The 20,936-nt window shown below is 35.9% G+C and overlaps 2 protein-coding genes across 2 annotated transcripts; one reads left to right on the plus strand and one right to left on the minus strand.

Annotated features, from left to right (window-relative positions):
* Positions 1–1,724: 1,724 nt before the first annotated feature.
* Positions 1,725–8,694, plus strand: tarbp2 (TAR (HIV) RNA binding protein 2). Its single transcript, XM_024269475.2, has 7 exons — positions 1,725–1,999; positions 3,631–3,945; positions 4,097–4,166; positions 4,253–4,370; positions 5,494–5,621; positions 5,714–5,909; positions 7,741–8,694. The coding sequence occupies exons 1-7, from the start codon at positions 1,947–1,949 to the stop codon at positions 7,896–7,898; spliced, it is 1,038 nt and encodes a 345-aa protein (XP_024125243.1). The 5' UTR covers positions 1,725–1,946; the 3' UTR covers positions 7,899–8,694.
* A 109-nt stretch (positions 8,695–8,803) lies between these two features.
* On the minus strand, positions 8,804–20,714 carry tespa1 (thymocyte expressed, positive selection associated 1). Its single transcript, XM_024269472.2, has 11 exons — positions 19,797–20,714; positions 18,324–18,461; positions 18,116–18,146; positions 17,268–17,296; positions 16,021–16,071; positions 14,275–14,314; positions 12,818–12,913; positions 12,449–12,657; positions 11,324–12,351; positions 10,060–10,138; positions 8,804–9,631 (listed from the first exon to the last, which is right to left on the minus strand). The coding sequence occupies exons 2-11, from the start codon at positions 18,457–18,459 to the stop codon at positions 9,540–9,542; spliced, it is 1,791 nt and encodes a 596-aa protein (XP_024125240.2). The 5' UTR covers positions 18,460–18,461; positions 19,797–20,714; the 3' UTR covers positions 8,804–9,539.
* Between the last annotated feature and the right edge of the window lie 222 nt (positions 20,715–20,936).

Raw genomic sequence — 20,936 nt, forward strand, 5'->3', positions numbered from 1 at the left:
GGTTTGCCAACAACAGACACAAAAAATGTATAAGATCTGCAGTAAAAATGACAAATATTACAAAAAGTCTGTCAGTTTGAGGGTTAAATGATGAAGATGAAGCCAACAGTCAAACAAATGTGGACATTTATCAAACAACCAAAGGGGAATCACTGAAAAGGACACCATTTTGTCAAAGCAGTTGGGTATGGGGTTCTGTTTGTGCCCAAAATATGTTTAAGTGTTTTTGGTCCATAGGTGGAAGCTGAAGAACATTTTAACTCAACTAACACAGCTATGCTGGGCTTCTGGTTCTCAGAGCTTCTGAACAGGAATCAGAAACTCACAACCAAACCACTCACAAGCTTCTTTAATACACGTTATTACAGACACGTGGACATTTTTACTTTTGTCCAATATTTGGCCGTCTTCAACTCTTAAGATTTGCATGTTGTGGTTTTAAAGTGTGTCTCTGCATGAAGGGATAAAATATAGTGAACTATATTTAAAGAGGTCACTGAAATTTAATAGCTTTCTTTGGTATTTTCATTTGTTTGATATGGCCATGAGACTAGGGCTGGGTATCGGTTATAATTTCCAGAAACGATTCGATTCGATTCAGAAGAGCCCGAATCGATTCAATTCCGATTTTTTCAGATTCTTCAATTCAATTCAATTTTAAGTTTACAAATGTATACACATTTGTTTAGAAATACATTAAAAATCTATTATTTAATTTGAATATATTTATATTAATCTGATACAGTTGACATATTGTAAAATGTATTAGTACAATAATGAGACTGTTAATATTATACAGTGTTACATAGATTCTCTAAGGGAGAAGTTCTAACAAAAATGTTCAGATCATTAAGATTGTAAACATTGTTCTGCTTCTCCTGGAGGGCTTTGCAGTTTGACCACAAGATGGCAATCGCGCTATAGAAGTACACTTTATTCAAGAAGAAGACTCATACGAGGGGAAAAAACCACAAATAGTTACTTTAAAAATTATTTCCTTAAAAGAGTTTTGAAAATTAATGCCTGTAAGTAAACATGTTCATTTAGTCAGCAATGTTTTTGGTCAACCGAGCATTAGCATTAGCCGTCCTATTGGAAATTCTGTTGAACGTTAGCATCAAGCTAGCAGACTTCAGCTTTGTGTGCTCAATCAATTTATATCTTTTGTGAATTGATTATTGGTCTATTCATAAATCGATTAATTGATTTTTTTCAACCCAGCTCTACATGAGACTGTACTTTTAGCTGTACTTGAGAACAATTAAAGTGATAGGTTATTTCTTCTTCTTTTTTTTTTTTACATAAAAAACTATTTCTAAAATGAAAAAATGCAAAATCAACACATGTAAAAAAAAACAGAGGCCAAATCTAATCTCTAACAAAAAATCTTTAAAAAATAAAGGTTACTAAAAACAATTTTAAATTGTTTTAAAATTGTTTTTAGTGGCAATGTTTTGCCAAAATACTAAGCTGATATTTTTGCCTTTTAGCTATGAGCATAATCTATTTGAATCATATTATTTTTATTTTATGTATTGTCATACATTATTCATAAAAAAAATTATATATTAAAACAAACTAAATCAAAATTATTTATTAGCAAATCACAAATTATAAATCAAACATTGGCAGAAAAATTGTTGCTTTATGGGGGTGTATGAATTAACCATATATGGGACATACTATTGACTTATTTGGTACTGAGGAAAGCCCGCGCTTTTTTTGTCCAATCACAATTTGTGTACTGAAGGATGCTGTGACGTCATATTTGTGCGCCAAAATCTGCAGCTATGGAGGTGGCTTTCTTCGTTTTTCTTTCAAATATTGTAGCTTTAAAATGGAAATAGAACGAAAAAGAGCACTGTTGTCAAAAGAAAGCTAGAGGCGCTTTTGGTAGAGTTATTTGCCATCCGCAATAGATCAGCTCTATCTGCGTGAAATAGGGAATGAACGACGAGACAGCATCGGACAGCTGGAAGAGAAACTCCGGGTGCTCCAGGTGAGTATGAAGCTAAGCTAACTCAAAACTAGGCATAAGATGGCAATTCTTATTGCAGGTTGCGTCACATTAACAAAGGGTTTTTCACAAGCGACCTGTTATCGAATGGAAACATTTATGGGGCTCCAAGTCATGATCATCCAGTCAAAGGCTGCAGCAACATGATCTGGTTTTTAGATTTTTCTTTCAGTCAGATTCCTGCAACGGATAATTCTGAATATGGTGCCATCGTAGACCTGGTTTTGTTATAACTCACTAAGTTGCTGGTGTCTGGATGAAGAGATGGACAAGTATTCACCACTAACCACGTGATGACACCAGCCCAGCCCAACATAGCCTTCCGTCTCCCCTTTCACACCCATTGTACATGCCTACAGTAGTTATGAAAGTACTAGGGGTTTTTGTATCTGTAAAATACGCATTTTGTCTGTAATACTTTGGAAATTGAACCTTACCCAAGAAGCTCTGAACTCCCTCCTTATGAAGATGACTTAACTCTTCTTTGACTTCCATCTTCCACTTATAGGAACTGCTTTGATTCATTTCAGAATCTGAAAATCAGCAAATTCATGTTGCAGATTCCCTATAATCCAACCACAAAGCTGTTGCATAAAGTATTTATTAGGGTTTTATTGCATCTTTGAAGGTTTCTTTCACAAAAAAAGTTTTTTTTCTTAAAATTCTTGTTCAAGAAATCAAGTTATACAGTTTTAAAAAACAATCTCTGAAAAATGGTTTGTTTACTGTTATTACAAACTGAGAGAATAACCACTTGAAAGAAAGCTTTGTGGATTGTTTATGTACTTTAAGTCTTGAATAACTTAGTGTTTCTGAGGGGATTTTGGTTTGCGATCTTTTGAAAGTATTAATTATTTCACTTAAAGACCCACTTCAATGAAAATTGTGTTTTTTAACATCACATGATTTAGGAAATTTACAAAAAAAATAAGAATAAAATTTCTTTTCTGAGCATTTCTTTTTTCAAATCATTGTGAATCAGGAGCAGATGAAAAAATTCTGTCTGAAAAAGATTATAGCTATGACATGGGTGCCACAAACTGTTCTGATGCATCCACTAGTGTACAACTACATCCATGTACTTCTTTGTTTTCACCGTCTGAGCTGGTAGCATCTGGCTCAAAACTGTATGACTGGATTGCCCCAATGTTGCTCGCCGTTTTTGATGCACCTGTAATATTTGAGCTTGTCATGACAAGGACGGGAATGACAGGAAGTAGGGGCAGGTTTGCTCTACACCAGAAGTCTAGCCTGCAACCCAGAGGCAAATTTCTAATGAACTTCTGCTGCTCTGTAGAAACTATGTCCTATAAAACTACATAGGTTTTTGATTTTAGCTAAAAATGACATGATTACAATTAAAAGACCACTGGGAATGCTTTTAAATGTAATCAAAAGATGATTTGAGTGGGACTTTAAAGCACAATGTGTGAAAACCTTTATAAACAAAATTCTTAATTAAAAAATCAACAGTTACTGAACTAGTAATAACTTGTATTTCTATTAGATTCCCAGAGGTGAAATTGCAATTCAACAACAAACAATGCATCAGCTCTTAAGCTCAGTAAATCGGACTGCATCTGCTTCACAAAGGTCCTTTTCCCTTCTTCTAGTATTGAGCAAATGCTGGCTGTGAATCCCGGAAAGACGCCCATCAGTCTGCTGCAGGAGTATGGAACGCGGATAGGCAAAACCCCAGTGTATGACCTGCTGAAGGCAGAGGGACAGGCCCACCAGCCCAACTTCACATTCCGCGTCTCCGTCGGAGAGATCAGCTGCACCGGCCAAGGGCCCAGCAAAAAGGCGGCAAAGCACAAGGCAGCTGAGGCTGCTCTGAAGATGCTCAAAGGAGGCCTGGGAGGTCCAGCTGGTGTCGTTGTTGGAGCAGACGAGTTTGTTGCCGTGGATGTGTCAGTTGATGGAGACGGGTGAGGATGCAACTTAATATTTGGATTCTCTTTTGCTGTTTAAGTTCAACGAGTGTTTCTTTTTATCATTGAGTCTCCATATGAGATTGTGAGACCTGTTTGACATGTAGAAAGGAAGTTTGTTTCATTGCTTATCTTCACCTCCATGCAGACCCCAATCAGAGATGAAAACTACAAACACTTCCCAGCAGTCTGAATGTAATCCTGTTGGGGCTCTTCAGGTAAATGAACACACACAAAATACATTCTTCTCGGTTTACCAAAACTGGAGTGTTTATCATCACATTTGTCTCTTGCCTCATTTTAGGAGTTGGTGGTGCAGAAAGGATGGCGTCTGCCGGAGTACACGGTCACCCAGGAGTCTGGTCCAGCACATCGCAAAGAATTTACTATGACCTGCAGAGTTGAAAGATTTGTAGAAATTGGTATAACTCCTAATTTGGAAATATCACTGTTTCTTCTTCCAGTTCTCACTTTTTTATCTTTAAGCAAACTGTCTGGCTTTTCTATTAAGTTATTTTTGAAATCGTAATTTATTTAAAATGGGAAATCCAAGAGTAGTCATTTTACATTTCTCATTTTCCCATTGGGCACACTTATTTTAAACAAACACTAAGGATGCTCTTATTTTAGACCCTATTTTATGTATTACACATTTTTGCAAATTGATTCAAAGACTTTTATTGTAACTTTCAGGAACAATTAAAAACAGTTAAAAAGTTGTTCCATTAAGTTTAATTTGATTCCTCTTAACTTGTAGTCACTGGGCCCCAGTTAAGCAGAATAATGTACTGTAGTAATATAACCAAAATTCAATGTAAAGTGGACACCAGGTTCTTAAAGGTAAAAAAAAAAAAATCAATTAAAGTAGTTTTTCTTTTTGTTTCTTGTAATCCAGTTTAATTCAGCAAAATTGAGATACAGATCCTGCTGATCCCATCTCTGTCTATATGCGTTTTTTGTCTTATTTTTTAAGCAAATAATTGTTTTATTTTGAAGTGCAAGCTCAGGTTTTGTTGATGTACTGTACTTTAGCAGTTTTTCCATTCATATTTACTTTTCTCACATTATTATTTTTGCTAAATGTCCTAAGGTAGTTAAAAACATTCTAGATTGCCATAAAAATGTATTTTCGTTGTGCTTTAGTTGGCATCTTGTGCATAGTGTATAATGGAAAGACAGTGTAAAGTCAAATTCTAAAGTCACAATGTAAAGTTACATCGTAAAGTCAAAATGCAAAACGACTGTGTACAGTACTGCTGTATACTTACAGTGTTAAGTGACTGAACAAGAAAACAAAACAAAAAAAAGTTTATTCTGTCTTGATTATGAAAGCAAGTAAACTTTACTCTGATTTTAGAGTTTAAAAAAGTAAGCGTTGGATAAAAGCGTTGGATTTAAACTTTGTTTAAAGTGTCATTTTCCACCCTCTAGTGGCAGAAACCTTTTAGCAGATGCTAGATTAGACGAGTTGGATCAGAGCAGATATCAGGTTAGGTTTACTTTTATCTTTTTATAATAGTTTGTTGTTGTTTATATTTTCTCCAGGAAGTGGTACTTCTAAGAAATTAGCCAAGAGAAATGCAGCCGCTAAGATGCTGTCACGAATCCACGATGTGCCAGTAGACCTGCGAAGTACCAACGATGCCGACACGGAAGAGGACACCTTTAACATGGTGAGGGGCCGACATAAGTAATTGTAACAAGATCTTCTCTTTCAGAATTCTTGACGAAACAAACAACTAGATCATGGGATTTCTCTCCACAGCACTTGGGGGGTAGAGTGGAGTCGGGCAAAGCTAAAGGCTTCAGCTGCACGTGGGACTCGCTGCGGAACTCTGCTGGAGAGAAGATCCTCCAGCTCCGCAGCCACCCTCTGGGCATGCCCTCCGACTCCAACTTCTGCGCCCTGCTGGGTGACCTGTCAGCAGAGCAGCGCTTCGATGTCAGTTACCTAGACTTAGGTGAGCCCACACACTGAAGGTTTGACGGGATTTACTCATCAAATAACATAATAAAGCAAGAATCATAGACAAAGACATGAAGGAAGCTGGTGTTAGACACAAAAGATGGTTTAGACCCAAGAATTCTTTGTGGTAAAAAACAAAAGAAAAAGAATTGTAGACATCTTGCTTTTATGGAAGATGTTCCGCATTTTATAGATGCAGATAAACATCACTGTTGACACGCCTTGTTTGAACTCGCTGCTTTGCCACGAACATCCTCCACCAGTCACTCACAAGGATGCTCTTTACTCGAGATTGTTTAACTCAATTTCTCTATCCATTTTATTCTATAATTGAGTTCTTTTGTGGCTTGACATTTTGAGTTGACAGAACACGACCTTATCTAAAATGAAGTGAAACTTTTGACATCAAAAACTGAAAATAGGAACTCTGAGAACCGTATTTTATCAGAGGACACGGGAGATAAAACACTGTTCAAATGGACATTTAAATGTACATTTAAAAGCAAAATAATAAAGGAAAAATTTAAATTAATACGATAATATCAAATTATAGAAGTGACATGACTCTAGATCAGGATTTTGTTCTTCCAAACTCCTCGTCTCTCCTTTGTTCACCTCCTTTGTGTTTTTACGTTGTTCAGGTCTAGGTTTCATAACCTGAAGAGGTTATTGGAGGTCACAGGGTGTCTGCATATTCTAGTTTGATTCTTTTCATCTACTTTAAAAGCATTAACAATTAATTATAATTATTCAATTTTTACCCAAAATCAAAAAAACTGTGTTGTTTTCTTGAACATATTTTCTGCAGAGCGGCTGTAGTTTATAAGAAATTTGTCTCTGAGTTGTGGACGGGACTTATGATTCGGAGTAACCTCACCCCCCCCCTTCCCTATAACTGAGAGCTCTCTGTTTACACTCTCTCCTGCTAGCTTACAGCCCCTCACAACCCCAACCTAACATTAGCGGTGCAACAAAAATGGCGAGTAGATCAGGGGTCTGCAACCTGCATCTCCTTTACTCCTCCATCGTGGCTCTTTGGCTTTGGATACAAATGCTAACAATTTCACTAAATAAAACATTTGTTGTTAATTTCTTTTAGTTAATCAAGTTTCTTCATTTAGGCTTTAAATCTTAACATGTCATATAACTGAGAAAAATAAAGGTAAGAGTGGTTTATTGTTAGAATAAAAATAAAGCACATATAGATTTATTTAAAAAATTGGATTCTACACCAAAGTTTGTCATGTTTGTATTCAATAGTAAAAAGGAGAAAATAGATAAAGTGCACCAAAGTCCTAAAAATGGAAAATGCCATCTTTGATTTGACTTTCTTGATTATTTGAGATTATTTGACACAGGGTTCATTTTTTATTTTGAAGGAAACTTATGTGCTGTGGTCAAAAGTGAAATAAGTCAAGAATTGTTATACAAAGAAAATTCTATGTATTCGATTATCCTAAATATTAAAAGGTTACTTATAAATACAGTAAAATAGACTTTGCAACTCTTGCTCGGTTTTGGTCTGGAAAAAAACTGGACCAAATGGCTCCTTCAGCACCAAAGGTTGCCGCCTCCATGTATAGATCCATGTATGTCTTTGTTTTGTGCACCAGGATGCATCATTTTGCTTAATTTCCCTAATATATGTCCTCCATCATTAGAAAAATCCCACAAGAACATGTTAAAAACACACATTTCCTTGAAATAGGTCTTTAAATTATATCCTTTTGTTAGTTTTATTGCTGCTGCATTCATGCAAAATACTGTTTTCTGTGAAAAGAGAAAGCATCAGTGTCTGTTTTACATTTCTGCGTGTTTCGTTTCAGAGGAGCGCAGCCTCAGTGGCCTGTGTCAGTGTCTGGTGGAGCTGTCCACACAGCCAATCACGGTGTGCCACGGCTTTGCCACGAGCACGGACGCCGCGCGGGCCAACGCAGCTCACAACGCACTTCAGTACCTCAAAATCATGGCAGGAGGGAAATGATGACACGGTTTCTCCTGACAGATTCCAAAACTCGCCAAGTTCTTCTTCTTCTTCTTATTATTAATATGAATGAATCCCAGATTGTTTTTGCCACGACTCAATCTGAACCCAGTTTTTAGTTTGTTTTATTCTACGTCTGACATGTGCCACTGAAGATTTACCTGCCTAAAACAATCTCATCAAAGCTTCCCCTTCTGCATTTTAGTCATTTAGTTTTCCTTTCATCCACTCTGTTTTATTAAATATAAACTTTTTTAGAAAATATTTAGGTAAAACTATAAATGGTGCTTCTCAATTAGGAATCCTGGTTTACAGGAATGAAGTAAAAAGTGTATATTCTTCCATATTTAAAAAGAAATAAACTGCTAAAAACACAAGTAAATGAGCCTACCCAAGTCCTGACAAACTTTATTTAAACTTCTACAGTTCAACACTGCCACATTTTAATGTGTAGCCATGCTATCTTTTATCTTTAAGCAAATTAGGTGTGTATTTTTGGAAGTTCAGTCTGTGATGGGTCGCGCTCTTTGCAGCCGGCGCTTCACTAATCTAGTCCTGTTTAAGCAAATGTTCCCTTCTAACTGAAGGTGAGGTGCGACCAAACCTCGCCGTTTTAGTCACTGAACACTCTAAAAGTATCGACTTCCACATCAGACTGGTTAAATAAAGCAACCACATGTTCTAATGTGATAATGTTTATACCTCAAGACTATCAAGTGTGTTGAATGTGTAGCGTAGACTCCCTGTGTTCTCTGTCCTTGTGTATTAGGCTCTTTTAATTAAAACACAAACTTCATTTTGCTGAATTTTTATTTATTTTTATTTTTTTTTGGTCGTCTTCTTCCTTAATGCTGGAGCAGTTTGCATATTGGTTGATAGAGGCTCTAAAATGAATACCAATAAAGCAGCTGTAACATTTATTGCAGCTTATAATGTTTATTATGCGATTATATAAGCAAAGTAACTACTGTTTTTCTTCAACACATAAAAGTAGGGCTGGGTATCGACAATAATTACAGAATCGATTCGATTCTGTTTTTTCATGAGCAAAAACTGTGTTTTAGGCCAGAAATGGTTATTTTAAAAATATTTCCTTAAAAAACTTTAGAAAATTAATATTTGTGAATGTATAAAGATGTTAATTTAGTCAGGAATGTATGTTTTGGTCGAGTGAGTGTTAGCATTAGCCATCCAATGGGAAATCCCATTACAAGTTAGCATCAAGCTAGCAGACTTTAGCTTAACGCTTTAGATCGATTTCCACTTTTATGCATTGATTATTGATCTATTAAGCTTAGATCAAAACAAATTGATTTTACCAACCCAGCCCTACATAAAGATGACACATTTAAAAAAAAATCTGTTTATGGTTATAAATAATTAAAAATAAAACATTACAAAAAACACATTAAATTTAATGTTTAAAGTGCATCTGTAGCTGTTTTTTTTATAAAATATTTAAAAGGTATTACTGTGCTTCAACTTTTTAAAAGTTTTTTCTATTATTACTCTATTCATCCATGCATTCAAGAACTATAAAAACTTCACATCTGGAGATATTGCAGTATCTGAAGATCAAGGTAAACTTTTTCTTCATTTTTAAGATTTCACAATTGACTCTTGCGAGTGGAGAGTTTTCTGTCAGCTGCTGAGTTTCTCTGCTGAAGGGCCGAGGTCTTCATCTGCATATCCGCTGCTGTCCGACTGCACGCTGTCACCCCGAACCACCTCACCTACACAAAAACACACAGTTCCCTTTTACTGTATGTGCACAGAAGAGATGCCAGCTGATGGTTCAGAAAGATCTTGACAGTCATGAACACCTGTGTAGTGACCTGTTTCCAGAGCACATACCAGAGCATTCTCCTGCACTTAAACTGTCATACTCGCACAGACATGTTTTACATCAACTCCTTTTCATCACTTCAGTCTTAACTTCACTACAGGAAGTACAAACATTAAATCAGCAGTTTTTTTTTTTTTTTTATATATATTTGCAAAAGGGAAGAGAGATTTAAATAAAACTTCATGCTCACTTGGTTGTTACATGGGAACCTATAAGTGTGAAAACCATCAACTTCATTCTGACATGACTTGATGCCAGTAACTAAATAGAATACTGTGGATGATGTCGTAAAAATACACAAAAAACTTTCGATACCTTTATTCGGACATCTGGAAAGTTGTGAAGTTTTTGAAAGTTCGGATTGTCCAAAATCCTCTTCTCCGGCGCTGTGCACCTGCAGAGGCGAGAGGGTCGGTTTTAAACACTGCACTTCTGTTTCACCAAACACACAACAAGGATAACTGTGATGACAAATGAGGCCGACTTTGCATTCAGCTTTGGTTCATTTTACATGGAAGCTTTTCTGTCCGTAAGTAATATTTTTGATGAGAATTATTACAGCAAGAAACTCGAAACTCAACTCCCGAAGTCATAAATATCCTTATCTGAGCATCAATCTATTCAAGTGTTGTAACAAGAGCGTATTTATGCAGATAAATTACGAGTTCCCAGGTACTGAATAGTCTGCTTGTTTACAATAATCTGTCCGTCTCTGGTCGTCTGGTAATTATTAAAATAAGATGCCTGAATTTGTATTTGCAGGATGTATTTGCAAAATGGACCCTTTCATTTAGAACTATTTGCTTATGCCACCCATTTTCACAATAAAGCTTTTACTTAGTTTGAGTCACAGAGCTTGTAGGACACTCTGAGAGAACACTTACCTCAGGTGTTCAGGCTGATCCGGTCTATTAAATCTACCCCAACATTTACAAACAGTAATATGACATATAATGACTTAAAGTCTCCCTATGAAAATGTAAAAAAAAAAAAAAAAGTGTTTTAATGATTCTGACATTTTTAACAAAAAAGCCATTTTTCCTGTTGATCTGAAGCCTCTGTTTCCTAAATCTCCTCTGAGGGGCTGTGGCTTTTGGAGCTGAGCTGAGAAGCCCCGCCCCTGATTCTTTCTCCTAGTTCACCAAAGACTCTTTTAGTCTGTCTGTGACAGTTTGATTGACAGACATTTAAAAGAAGGAATACTCAGAAATACAAAAAAAAAAAAATTCTTATTACATTTGTTCTCTTTCATAAGAAAAATGCCACACATACATGTTAAAAACTCAAAAAACGTAATTTTCATCGGAGGGAGACGTGCAGTTCCTGATGGAAATACTGTCCAAAACTAGTAAAATATTTCTTCCTTATTTTTTCTAAATTGGTAATACAACTGATTCTTGGAAACATAGTTGAGGTTTTTGTTGTTTTCTCGTGCAAAATGTAGATTCTTTTAATTGTATTTTTTCATCCTTTAACTAAAAACCTCAAACCTAAACAACATGCTTTGTAAAATCTAAAAAAGGTAGGATTGTCTTCAACAAGGTTTCCATTTGATACAATCACAGTGAAACTACTGTACCTCTTCCAACTCAAAGGAGTTGACTTGTTGGCGAGTACTGGAGAAGTCGCCCATGCTGGGATGCGTCATCGGCTTCAGGTACTTTGTGTCTCCTTGTTTTATCGACTCCTTGCTGGTTACCGTGGGTACCACAGGCAGAGCGTATTGAAAACGTGCAGTTTTTGTGGAACGTGGAGACTCGTTCTCTCCATCCCAGCCGGTCACTGTGATGCAGCAACGACCGCAGCCGCCGCTGAGTTCTGTAACATTAGTCGTGTGCGGGCTGCAATCTTGAGCGAGAACACAGGATTTATTTGATTCAGGTGATGGTGCGTCTATGTGTTCTCCAGGTAATGAACAGTTTGTATTGTGTGGGATCTGACCACAAAAATCACAAGTAGGGAGCGGCTCAACTGCTCCTGCATCGCTTTGGGTGGGACAAGAGTCCAGCTCCGACCAAGATACAGGAAACTGTTGTTCAGGGTCTGTTAAAGTTTCTTCTGAAGAGGACAGTGTTGCAAAAAATATTGGACCACTATTAGTGCTGCCAAGTTCAACATGTTCTTTTCGTATGTTGTCTTCCATTTCACAGACTTTAGTGTCATGTTGACTTATATTTGCATCTACCTCCTGCATTGGTTCCTTTTCCCCGTCCCAAGATGTCAGCCTGTCATCTACAATCTGTTTGTTTGCGTTGTGTTCCTCCAAATCCAGCTTCTTGGCGGTCCCCGTTTTAGTTCTCATGATTAGCTCGACGATGTCGGGAACGCTGGACCTCTTCCTGTGTAACGGCTGTGGAGAGGTGGACTCAAACCCGCGAGGGGAGCCCGTGTACAGACACATCTTGTGAACGGTGTCCTTCAGCCGCTCCACAGGAGAGCGAGGTCCGCTGGAGGTGCTGGGTTGAAAGCGCTCCATCTTCCTCACGGGAGAAGGGAAGGTAAACACTGGCGTGTCCAGTTTCTGAAGAGGAGTGCGGGACACGTAGGAGTAGAGCGAATAGAAAGCATTGGCGGTAGCCGTGAGCACTTCCACCTGTCTAAAACGACCTGTAGGGGGGGACAAATTGAGATCACCGTTTAAATATAAAGCTTGATTGACAGCAAAGAACTTTATAACAGCAGTTGAATAAATCTAGTGTCTTACTGGCGAGACAGAGTCTGTGGTCCTCTTCTCGTATCCGCTGGATTTGGGAGTCCAGGAAAAGCCGCAAATTGATGCCGCTAGCGTGGGAGGGAGAGTTTAAAAACCGAGACGGGATACGTGCTGTGATCTGCTCCTCCTCGCCGCCGAAACCCAGCGCACATAGAACCTCCTCTGCATCCTCCTCATACAGCTGCAGGATATCTGACACGCTGGAAGAATCACAAAATTAAAAATGTTATCCAATCTAGTAAACAAAAGAATCTGATTAAAAAAATAACATTTATGAAAAAATAAAACAGTGTGTCTCCATGTTTTCTAATTCTTCTGTAGAGAGGAGTGTCAAACAGCCTTTAGTGAATGAAGCCTCACCTTGAAATAGTTTTGCAGGTGGATGTGGAGTAGCAGCTGGAGGTCATGCTCAGCCCATGCTTCAGTGGCGGCAAACCAAGTCTTCGACGCCTTGTTCTTCAACCCAAAGAAGTACAGAAATGTCTTATTATCAAGGTAAAACGCAGAGAAGCTGCTTTCCAAGCAAAGTATAGCAAATAGGATGTCTCAAACTTAAATAATGTTCAAAAGGAGAATACTTTATTTTGAAAGGTCATCAATTAAGCTGTTGGACAGGGGGCTGTGTTGTTTTTTTTTTTTTTAAAATGTGTTCACTCAGGAGTAGAGAAAAAGAAAATAATGTTTTAAATTAAAAATGATTTTCAAAATAAAGAGCATTAATAAAATATATTGTTTTGCCAAACAAGAACAAAAATTCTATAACCTGTCATTTGAAGTGTCAAAAAGTTATATAATAAATATATGCATCTTGCTCCATGAGCACATTTTGTGCAGTAGTTGGTGGTATTTTATTTTATTGTATTTGTTTTACTGCATTCTTTTTTATCTTCTTTGTATTTTATTGCTGACTGCTTTTCGTAATTTTATGCAGTTTTAAATTTTCTTCTTAATTTGCTTAATTTTCAGCTTTTTTCTGTCTTTCTTTTATTGTGAAGTTCTTTGGTACCCCCAAAGTGCTATTTAAATAAATCAATCTCAATTGTACCTAACAATAAATAAATAAAAACAAATCTCTTATCTCAATCATTTATGTTTTTTCTGCTTAATCATAAGCAGCTGTTGATCCAATGACTTTACCTGTGGAGATGCAGATCACTGAACCACTGAACTGATTTCATTTCCATTCACAAGTTCACAATTCAGTTTATTTTTTGATCAAAATGTCGCCCTCCCTGATGTTCCTGGATGCTCCGCCCTCCCTGATTCTACCGGATGCTCCGCCCTCCCTGATGTTCCTGGATGCTCCGCCCTCCCTGGTTTTTATTTGAAGGGATCACAGATACTTGGAAATCCTAATTACGTTACAAGGTATATGTTCTGTCCTCAGCGTCGGAGCATCCTATGCATTTACTTGTAATCTTTCTAGTGTTTCTGCTGAGTATTTGTTGTTTTTTGTTGCTTGACTTTTTAACCATGCTTCTTTAGTTAATAAATATTTTGGAACTTCACTGGCTAACTTTGAGTCCTTCCTGCTCCTGGGTTTTCCCCAAAGCCCAGCTAAAACGAATCATTGATTTTTAACCACTTAATATTTAATCTAAAACTTTTTAACATAACCAGAGATTTAAACTAAAAAAAATTGGGAATCTTGTTAGGAAAATTGTGAATTCTTACATGAAAACCCTAGGATTTTTTTTATTTTTTTTGCCTTAAATAGCATTTTCCATTTAATATTGAAAGTATTTGATGATAAAATTCACCCCACAGTTTAAAGACAGACATTTTAACAGTGATATTCCATCACAGTTGCTACTCACCCAGCTCTGTGTGTAACTGAAGCAACACCTACAACTGAGGCTGTGAAATAAACAAAAGTTGCATGAATTAACAAAGCTTTCCTTTAGAAAATGAAAGTAGCATTCTGCTGCACATCTGAGTATCGACTTCATAGTTTCATGTTTTACCAGCACACACATGCACTTTCTGGTGGTTTATTCTTGTTCTCATCCATGTCAAACCAGCTGCAACACCAGGAAGCCACTTCAGCTTCACATTCTTGTGTGGTATCACTGATAAGACTCATGTACTCTTTAAAAAAATGTCTAATAATGTGATCATGTAATGTTAAGAACACACGTCCACCACATGCTGTTTAGAAAGTTCCTGTGCTAAACCGACAAATGTTTTCATGACTCATAACCAGATTAACTTGGCAAAATCCTTATAGAAAGACTCAATCATAAATGCGATCAATGAGCTTTTTTGAAATAAACTGGAAGAACTGTTTCGTAATCAGATCAGGAAGTTACATATATGGTAACATCCTGTGAGAGATGATTTTTATCACTAAAATGTCATCAGGTTCATAAAATTAATCTTAATATTTCAATAAGGAAAACATGATAATGTTTGTTTTTCTGCTTAAAAAGTTAGAAACTAAAAAGAAAAGTAAAGTGCATCCTCCTGCTTTTTTAGATGTTTAACTCCTTGACACCTTTTAATGCAAATATGCATTAAACTTTCTTCCAAAATGTCCTTAATTTACTTAAAAGCAAAAACATAATTTATTTTATTTCACATCTATAAATAAATTCCGATTTCATTAGGTTAATATCAGTAAACATAAAGATTAAACAGGGTATTAAGAATGGGTGATTACAACTTTAGCTGAAAAATAGCTTTAACTTTTAACCCTTTTAGTCATGCGGAGACTTTATTAACAGGTAAAACACAAAGTGGAAATTTTCTACATGACGTTGTAATACTTTTGCGCCCTGAAGGAGTTTTTCATTTTGTTTTCTTTGAGATTTAAAGGTTTTTGTTCATGCACATCTGTATTTGGATTTTGTGTTGAAGATCAGAATTTTTTTCTGCTTTCTTTCTTTATTTAAATTGTTGTTAATCAGAAGAAAGGATGCTGTTTGAAAAATTTTGTGGTTGTTATGTAGAAGTTATAAATAAAATGTATTGCTAACGTGGTTTAATGACATGTTTTTGTCAAGAAGTCAGTCCAATACCTTCACTTTTGCTTTACTGGATACATTTTGTCAACAAACTAAAACTAAACTTTTAACATATTTCAAATGAATGGATCATCAATCACCCTTTAGAATGGGGAAGTGGAAGATGCTGGGAAATTAGTTACGGCATTCCTCACTGATGGGTGGTTCAGAATTTCACAAACTCAGGTGTGCGACAACGACTGGGACTTTAATTTCCTCCTCAAATGGATTTCCTTGTTGACATGACATTTGCACACGCCTGACCTGACTGCTTCGGACCAGCAAAGGGACAAAACTTCTGCTTTAGCGGAGAAGCTCACATTTCCAAGTGATCAGGCATTCGAGTGCATTTGATCTGCAGCGTGTAAGCTGAACCTCTAAAGCACACTGGTGTGGATTTTAACTGGAAATCTACTGTAATATGCACTAATGGAGACCCCAACCATTCTGACTTTTAGCTTTGTTGGACTGTTACTATGAGCAACAGGCACAGCATGTGTCAGCAGCTATTAATTGTGTTGCAGAGTCGGATAATGAAGTGTTTGCAGACAGTGATCTTACCATCAGCTCCCAGGCTCAAGTCATCAGGAAAATTTAAAGCTAGTTCAGCCTCTAAAAAGAAAAGACAAAACATTTGGTTGAACTTGATTAAAAACCAAAAAATTGCCTTTTAAAATTCAATTTTAAGATGTATTTTTTTCTTAGTCTTGGATCTCTCTGTGCCTTGAAAATACAGATCAGGAAGAGGATCCGGTGTAAAAACTGCCTCTGTGTGAATCAGTGAAAGCTGAGTCACTGTGGCGACCTCTGACGGGATAGGCCAAAATGGTGAAGAACGTTTGTTCTTAATCTTGAGTTGAGCTTCGAGTCATCTGGGTGTTTGGTCTGACCACAACGCACATATAGAAAAACAGAGAGATCCGCCAACATGTTTTTACATTTGTCTTTAATGAAGAAAAATGTATTTTGAAGTAAAGTTCTCCGGATTTTAATGCTTTAAATGAGAGGAGAAGAAATTAAACATTTTTGAATATCACCCTTTTTAAATACAAGGTATTTTTTTACTCTGAATATTTATCCACCAAAGTAAAAGTCTGTACTAGTGATACAAAAAAGTTTAATCAGAACAATTAGTCAAGTTTCAATACAAAAATGTTACTAATCCTCAAAAAACAAATGTGACATTCTACTTTTTAGACTCATAAAACTTTATGGTTTATTAAAGTTATGATGTTTTGTTTTTTTAACAGTTGGCTTTTGTTGCTTTTGCCAACCATTTGATGCATTTATTTTGTGTTACAAAAAGATATATATGGTTAAAATAGTTTGATTATATATTAAATGGGGCAGAGATACTAAGTTTTCTTCTATCAGTCCTCTTATTTTCACCAAAATCAAGAATATTAGATCATTTATTGTTTTGTACTATTAAAATGAAATAAATAAAATAAAAAATATAACTCATTAATGTGTGACTCTGTTTCTAGTTATATAAAAATATATATTTTTTTCACTTAAGATGATGCTAAATTAAGGGACTAGGTAAATTGCCAACTATTTGTTTTTTTGGAAACAGCCAACACAATTAAAAGAATTATGACCCATTCAACTTGCAATTTTTACTGTAGCTATTACCTTTAAACTTTGCTTAATTTGACTTTACCGGAGCTACATCATTATATTTACATGATTAAAAATGTAACGTTTCTCATAACTGATTTTTTTACTATTAATTTGAGTTGTTTACTTTATGTGATTGCATGGAAATTAAAAAAAAAAAGATTGTCCATTTTAAAAATAGCTCTTACCAAAGCTGACTCTAGCGTTGTCATCTGACCTGCAAAGGTAAAAAAATCTATTTTTAAAACATTTAGACAAACACACATTCACGTTTGTGCCATTTGCATGCTTTTATCAAACATGTGACTGGTTTGCATGCATGCTTTCATCTGAAGAATGATGTTCAGCTCGTTTGCAGTACAGGCTGGCTTGATAAAGCTTCTCATCCCCTTTTAGCAGCCTGCAAAAAAGACTGCCAACTTCCTGTTACAGAAGCACTAGCCTTTGCGTACATGAAACTATTCAAGTCATTTTTGTTTTCTTTTCAAGGAATTTTGCTTCAGCTATTTTGTAAACTACTTTCTTTACAATTGAGACCGAAATTTGGCTGTTAAAACACGTTATTGTTGATGTTGGCATCAAGAAACATTCAGTCCAAATAATAAAAAAATAAAAATAAAAAGGAAATTAATTTAATAGAGGTTAAATGATTGCCTTATGGTAAACTGCAAGGATATTTCAGAGAGAAAGGTCTAAAACTGCCATTTTCTTAATAAAAATATACAGGTATAGCCTTTTATAACAACTACACTACTTTACCAATAAGACATGTGGTTTAAACAGCAAATCACACAAACACAATTTAAAACTGTGCAAAAAGTCTGCTCAGAGAACATTTTTTTCCAATGGAACAGTGAGAATGCATCATCTGAAGATAATACGGCGAGCAGCAAACTGCGGCTGCCTCGCAGCATCTCTACAGCCACAGAGTTTCCACTCTCTGAAGTCACCCGTTTCCACTGAGTTACATGTTCCCATCATAACCTGTCAACATGCAATGAACAGTATCTTGAAAACAAAAAAAGGTGTGACTCACCTACAGCCACGAAGCCAACTCTCAATCTTTTCTGTGGAATTGACACAAACAAAAAATCCTTATTAATAAATAAATTATTTTCTTGTTTTAAAAAAAAGAGAAAAATCTGATCAAAAATTCACTATTTGTGTGGTTTAAAGCATCGTAGTTTTAACAAGCTTCAAAACCTGTAAGTGTTACAAATGGAATACTAGAGAAAAGCATCCACCTTTGCTCTCACTGTCTGGGAAGACGTTGTCTTCAATCATGGAGGTGGATAACAACCCTTGAGGCTCCTCCAGCGTGGGCCTCTGTCGGCTGTTGATCCAAGCTCTGCGCCTGTCTGTGGACGATGCTCTTTCCATGGCTTGGAGGCGTCAGGGAGTCGAAGTAGCCGAGCCAGAAGGACGGGGTTGGAAATAAAACGTAGCTTTAGAATTACATTCACTTTCGAGAACCAACCTTTATCAGCACGCCCCCTCGAAAGTATGATAGCTTCATTTGCTGATGAGTTAGATCAACTTTGCAAACAGGTGGAAATGTATATATTTTGCAACCACGATGCATATTTTTAGTACTGTTCATTAACACATTTTGTAATGTTTAAAACCTGTGAAGAATAAATTACACTTCTTGCTTTTAATTAAAAAAAACTTCAAAAGTAAATGAACTAAAGTATAGCTGGTAGAGCAACTTAGTGAGGCAAAAATAGAAAATAATTATCTCACTGATGTTATCAAGTTCTTACCAAATTTCTAGCTTGCAGCCTTTAGTCATTTTTTTAATTAGTTTCTAAAGAAAATTGCAGATTAAACAAAGTGGATTCAGTTTTCCTTCAATTTCCTTAAAGTATAAATCTGGTCTTTAATGTTTATCAGGGGGATTTATAATTATTAGAGTTCTAATCCTCTTAATTTGTCTTTCTTCTTTCTCCACTTCTGTAGAAAACAGAATATTTTCAGGTTGTGAATCTTTTCTTTCATTCATTGTTAAAATTCCTATTATTATAAACCCTAATTAATGAGTAAGAATTGCTTCCCCGTGAGCATCGCAGAAGTTTGTTATATTTTACTGATTAAAATGTAATCAATCAATTGCTTAAATATCAGGTTTAATTAAAAAAAGACAAATATAATTAAATTGAACTTTACAAACAACAAGACAAGTACAATGCTAAAGTTTAACTTGTTTATACTTCCTCATCTGGTTCACCTTCATCATTTCTTTGGAATACTTGATGCTAAAAAGTTTTCCAGTAATGAGATTACTTTTTGTTTTGTTACACCCTGAAATGTTAAACATTAGATCTAAAAGAGGCTGTTCTATCTATTCATAGCTACATGTAAATTATCAGTTATTGTAAGGAAGTGGTATGAAGCTAAAATGAAAGTTACATAAGCAGTTAATTAAAACAAATATATATGAAGAAATAAAAAAAATAAAATACAACAGATGAGAGAAAGCTGCTCAAGATTGTGAAGCTATAAAACTGTAACTGTAACTATGGACAATAAAGTTTCAGTGATGGACATGATTGGGGTTATCAGGTTGAGAAAATGTTTACTTTATGTAAAATATTCTTGCTAAAACCACAGAACATCTGAGCACATCAACTTTTAAGGCCTATATGTGATTGTAAAAATGATTGATTATCAATAAAGTTTCACCAACTTAAGAGTTAGAGTAGATGTCAGAGCCTTACCTTCATCGACGTCTCTGGTTTCAGTTTGGTGTCGTTTCCTGTTGAAGCAGACTCGGTGATGACTCCGAAGCGTTTTGCTTTTCTACATCAGGCGGTCAAAGCGCCAAGCGTGCTGCTCCTGAGACACTATACAGCGTGGGGAATCGAACCGCCTCTCCACTGACCTGTGCTGACAGCCGCCCTGTGTTTATATGAGCGCAGGTTACATGGACGCGGCGCGCGCGGCGAGATGGAGCGCCAGCCTGGAGGAAGTCACTTTGCATCTCAGCTTAAATACAAAACGAGTGATCGACGCAGCTCTTACAGAAACTCCCACAAAGGCTGGCTAAAAAAAAAATACATGTCAAATTAGTTAAAACGATCCATAATTGATTTTATTTGATTTAGCAAATAATTTCATTAAATATGAAACGTTTGTTTTAAAAAACATCTAATATCAGCTGAGACTTAAAATGAAAACTGCAGTTTTATTTGATTGGTTTATTAATCAGAAAATAGCACCTTGGCAAATCTTTATTGATATAACACAAACAATACAAAGTACACAACATCAATTAATTAATTTTTAAAATTTAATAATTTACAAAATAAGCACCCTCCTCACACCTCTTTAACCCATAGAGGTAAACATTGAAAATAATAAAAACATTTTAAGTTATTGTGGCCCTTACAGGAATCTAAATGTTTCAACAAAACAAGCAAATGATCCACAAGAGGGCCAAAAACATTTTGTTTTTTTATTTACTGTTTTATTGGAAAATAACTACAATTATTAAGGGGGAAATTTAAGGAAACTGCTGAAGTACCACACCAATCATCTTTTGATCTATTTCACATGTCTCAAAGTCAAGGCCCAGGGGCCTGATCCGGCCCTCGGGTGATCATATCTGGCCCTCCAGATAATTTTATTGTTATTTATGGCTCGATGTTATCTTGCACTTATTTCTACTTTAACAAAATATTTTTTTATGGAGAATATATATTGAAAGTTTTTTAAATTGATTTATTCTGGAATAATATTCCTGCCTGTTTTATTAATATTTATGCTTAAAAGTTAAATTTTTTAGAGTTTTTAAGATAGAGTTCAAGTGTGTTTAATAAATGTCTATCCTGTTCGGCCCACAGCCTAAAGTATGTTTT

This window comes from Oryzias melastigma, linkage group LG5 (assembly GCF_002922805.2).
Source record: "Oryzias melastigma strain HK-1 linkage group LG5, ASM292280v2, whole genome shotgun sequence".
NCBI lineage: Eukaryota > Metazoa > Chordata > Actinopteri > Beloniformes > Adrianichthyidae > Oryzias > Oryzias melastigma.

Excerpts from the sequence above, each read along its gene's own strand:
- tarbp2 (XM_024269475.2), top strand. The coding sequence starts at position 1,947 with ATGAACGACGAGACAGCATCGGACAGCTGGAAGAGAAACTCCGGGTGC. Across the intron at positions 3,946-4,096 it reads GTGTCAGTTGATGGAGACGG|ACCCCAATCAGAGATGAAAA; the intron begins GTGAGGATGCAA and ends ACCTCCATGCAG. Across the intron at positions 4,167-4,252 it reads ATCCTGTTGGGGCTCTTCAG|GAGTTGGTGGTGCAGAAAGG; the intron begins GTAAATGAACAC and ends GCCTCATTTTAG.
- tespa1 (XM_024269472.2), bottom strand. The coding sequence starts at position 18,459 with ATGGAAAGAGCATCGTCCACAGACAGGCGCAGAGCTTGGATCAACAGC. Across the intron at positions 12,914-14,274 it reads TCAGTTACACACAGAGCTGG|AACAAGGCGTCGAAGACTTG; the intron begins GTGAGTAGCAAC and ends TTTGGGTTGAAG. Across the intron at positions 12,658-12,817 it reads ACCTGCAAAACTATTTCAAG|CGTGTCAGATATCCTGCAGC; the intron begins GTGAGGCTTCAT and ends TGATTCTTCCAG.